This window comes from Phytophthora parasitica (assembly GCF_000247585.1).
Source record: "Phytophthora parasitica INRA-310 unplaced genomic scaffold supercont2.31, whole genome shotgun sequence".
Classification (NCBI taxonomy): Eukaryota; Oomycota; class Peronosporomycetes; order Peronosporales; family Peronosporaceae; genus Phytophthora; species Phytophthora nicotianae.
Genome location: NW_008649017.1, coordinates 440,380 through 443,924, shown reverse-complemented (window position 1 = coordinate 443,924; position 3,545 = coordinate 440,380). Strand labels below are relative to the sequence as shown.

At 54.0% G+C, this 3,545-nt stretch overlaps 2 protein-coding genes and 2 pseudogenes across 4 annotated transcripts; 3 read left to right on the top strand and 1 right to left on the bottom strand.

The window, feature by feature from the left end:
- Nucleotides 1–575: 575 nt before the first annotated feature.
- PPTG_23165 (hypothetical protein) lies at nt 576–794 on the bottom strand (the record flags this gene model as incomplete). The annotated part of the gene is made up of 1 exon (XM_008908768.1): nt 576–794. One exon carries the CDS (start codon nt 792–794, stop codon nt 576–578), a length of 219 nt encoding a protein of 72 aa, XP_008907016.1.
- Nucleotides 795–816: 22 nt separating this feature from the next.
- PPTG_20556 lies at nt 817–889 on the top strand (annotated as a pseudogene). The gene has a single exon. The product of its transcript is annotated as a tRNA-OTHER (tRNA).
- A 48-nt stretch (nt 890–937) lies between these two features.
- Nucleotides 938–1,007, top strand: PPTG_20555 (annotated as a pseudogene). The gene has a single exon. The product of its transcript is annotated as a tRNA-OTHER (tRNA).
- A 404-nt stretch (nt 1,008–1,411) lies between these two features.
- Nucleotides 1,412–1,741, top strand: PPTG_13056 (hypothetical protein; the record flags this gene model as incomplete). The annotated part of the gene is made up of 1 exon (XM_008908767.1): nt 1,412–1,741. One exon carries the CDS (start codon nt 1,412–1,414, stop codon nt 1,739–1,741), a length of 330 nt encoding a protein of 109 aa, XP_008907015.1.
- Nucleotides 1,742–3,545: the final 1,804 nt, after the last annotated feature.

Below are 3,545 nucleotides of genomic sequence, written 5' to 3'. Positions count from 1 at the left end.
ATCGTGTGGCCCTCAGTCTATGTACTGAAGCGACTGTTAACTCTACGAATCATGTACTGAGAGTCAGTTAACTCTTCGGGTACTCCGTACCCATGTGTACGCCACACCGTGTAACCCCGTTACACTCTCTCCCACTAAGATGGGAACTTACCCGTTCTCGAAAGTATCTCAGCCAGGCCACGACTTACCAAGACGTCGGAGAGCAGTGCGTCTCATCCTTGCGTTCTCCATCTCCCCGAGCTCACGAACACCTTCACGTCTCTGATGTATAACACTTCGCCTCGGCCAACGGCCCAACAGCATCAGCATGTCGCGCGTCATGTTCCCACGAGGTTCCTGTGACGGGGTACAAACCCCAGTGTACCCAAGTTACATGAAGAGTGACCAGTCACTCTTGTAATACCTGGTACACGGTACCAGAGGCTCTAGGAGCCAATCATTGCATATCTACATAGAATTACTAAAGATGACTTATAGTTTGTATTAGAAACCAAACTAAGCTACCTATAAATACAATCAGTCTTAAACGTACCCTTAATTGAGTACTTCGCCCCCTCAGACGAGGGACACGTGAACTATCGTTCACTAAGAGTTTGTATACTCTTGGAAGCCTGCTTCCGCAGCGCAAGGTGCTGAGTGACCCCGACACAGTCCCAGACCATTTTGCGCACGCCGTGCCTGCTCCGAGAGCTGCCGCACATACCTTCGTGGCCGGGCACCACGCTGTCAACATGGCACACGCTCAATGAGCCGCCGACCTGATGTGAGCCAAGCTCAAGAGCCTTGGTCTCCATATCCATCTGACCCTTGGGCTCCGACCATCTAGTTCAGTGGTCGAGCGCTCGCTTTAAAGCGTGAGGTCCGTGGTTCGATACCACCCCCGAGGACATAGCCCATATACTAAGGTTTTGGACTCAATCAAGCCACGGGCAAAAGGGCCCACATAGCTCAATGGTCGAGCGTTGGCATTGAAAGCCATAGGTCGGTGGCTTGATCCCGTTGGGGCACACACACCTTCGCTGTAATAAGGCAAATTCCAACCTTTGATGATGCTCCTTGAGCAAGTTTCTTCGAAACAAATACGCGTCAATCAGGACGCTTGTGCTTGGACCTCGTCCAACACAACACGAAGCATCCGCTTCCGTCGGGACCACGTCCCAACACCACGAAAAACACCTGCCTCCTGCTCCCGCTGCGAGCACCGATGCTCATACTTGAGCTGGCTGCTCCAACCACTTGTCAGAGCCGGAGCTCGGCTACCGACATGTAGACACCCCGCACTACTGGCGGGAAGCGCTTGGAACTTGGCGATGCGGTCGCAAGCCAATGTGACTCATTAGCAGTGGTTGTACCAGGTTATAGGCGTCAACGACGTCAATGCAGTTCTCACGTAGGTGCACCTTGACCTCCCATGAGTTCTGTGAATGTGGATATCCTCTCCACTTCACCAAGTACTGGGTACGACCCTGGCGACGACGCCGCGCCACAAGGCGTTCCACATGATAGTGGGGCTCACCGTGCTTGTCGAGTAGAGCTGGAGGAGGCCGTGCCTCAGCTGGATTCCCGCGCTGCGAATCGGCACTCGCTGGAACGGCGTCTGCGTCCTCACGACGCATGCGTACTTGACGCGAACGACCACGTTCATCGCGAAGCGGTCGGTCTCGAAGAGATGTTCCACTCCGAGGACTGTTTGTACTCCTTGTTGTTGATTCGCAACCAGGTCTCGGACCTTGAACACTAAGTTGCTCAGCTGTATCTTCAGCTTGACTTACTCCTGCATCTCGAGCATTTCGCTCTGCGATCGGTGGCTTCGCCACATGCTATTCACCAGCTCCCCGTGGTTCCACCTCTTGCTGCCGCCCAGCCTTCCGTGGTTTCACCACCTGCTGTCCCGCAGCCGCACGCGGTCTAGCCGCTCTCTGCCGATTCGGCGCCAGTGACTCGTCGATTACACGAACCGGGTCCTAGTACGGATTGAGAACCGCCATGACGTCGCCTCAACCTTGAGTCTGGTGGACTTGAACGGACTCTTTGAGAGCCACGTAGCAATCGACAAGCCGACGTAAAACACCGGGTGGATGCGCATCTTCTTCGGAAGATTAAGCCTGTACACTAGCTTCATTCTGGACACGACCTTGAACGGTCCGATGGACCTAGGTCTCAGGTTTGTCTTGAAGACGGCAGACACTGCATGCGTAGGTAGGTTTTTCGCGTTTAATAAACCGAGGTCTCCGACCACAAACCTTTCTACATTCCCTCTGCTTCGATCATCCGCATGCACCTTTTGCAGGCTTGGCTCTCAGCCATAGCGTCGTGCATCTGGCGCACAACGCTAAGTCTGAGCGAAACAAAGTCATCGACCTGTTTGCGTACCGCAATAGGGCTGACATCAGCAAGCCGCTCGGCTATTCCTCCCCCGCCAAGCCCAGACCCACCACGTGGCGGCGTCAGCGGGACGCGAGGATTCGCAAGACCGTTCACATAGAACGGGGTGAAGCCGGTAGAGGCATGTACCGCATTGTTCAATACAAACTCAACGAGTGGGAGCATCTCGCTCCAGCGTTTCGGCGCTTCAGCGCATACGCTTCGGATGATATCCTCCACAACGCGGTTAACACGTTTAGTTTGACCATCGGTCTGCGAATGACCCGCAGTGACCATGTCCAAACGGGTGCCAAGCACCTTAAACAAGGGGTCCAGAACTTCGCGGTGAACTGTGGGTCTCGATCCGAGACAATTGCCTCAGGCGAGCCATGTTGGCGAAAGACTCTGTCTAGAAATAGCAAAGCTGTACCCTCACCATCGATGATGTCCGGCACTGCCGCTAAGTGAGCCATCTTGCTCAACCGGTCCACAAAGAACACGATACCAGTGTATCCCGCCTTGTCTTTGGAAGACCAAACACAAAGTCCATACTGATGGAATGTCAACATCCCGTGGGGACCGGCAAACAATGGCGGCGCCACGTTCGGCGTGGACTTCGTCCGTTGACACGCCTCATACGCGCGTACATAGGTGACGACCCATTTGTACAACTTGGACCACCTGTACATTGAGCTCAAGAAGCCATAGGTCTTCTCACGACCTAGATGCCCACCAACGGGCGTATCATGTACCTCATAGAGGATACGATACTTGAGGACCTCATCATGAGGAACGACCACACGAGGAATGTCCTCAGGGTTAGTGCTGTAGTACATCAGGCCACCATCGAGAGTGTATCGATGCTGCCTCGCGCGTAAGCGCCCCAACAATTCTTTGTCAGAGTTTTTAAATCTTCCCTCCCTAGAGCACGTAGCAAAGCTACACACATGTCGTCTTGTGCACACGCTGCGCGTATTAAGTCAGACACCGACGACGTCACGGTAGTGACATGGGTTAACTCGTAGCCTGGCCTGCGCGATACCGCGTCGTCAACTACAGTAAACCGCCCCGGCTTGTACTTCACCTCGAAGTTATACTCGGCAAAGGATGAAAGCCATCATGCGATTCTCTGAGAGAGATGTGGCGACTGAGTCGCTGTGCGTAGCGACGCATGATCAGTA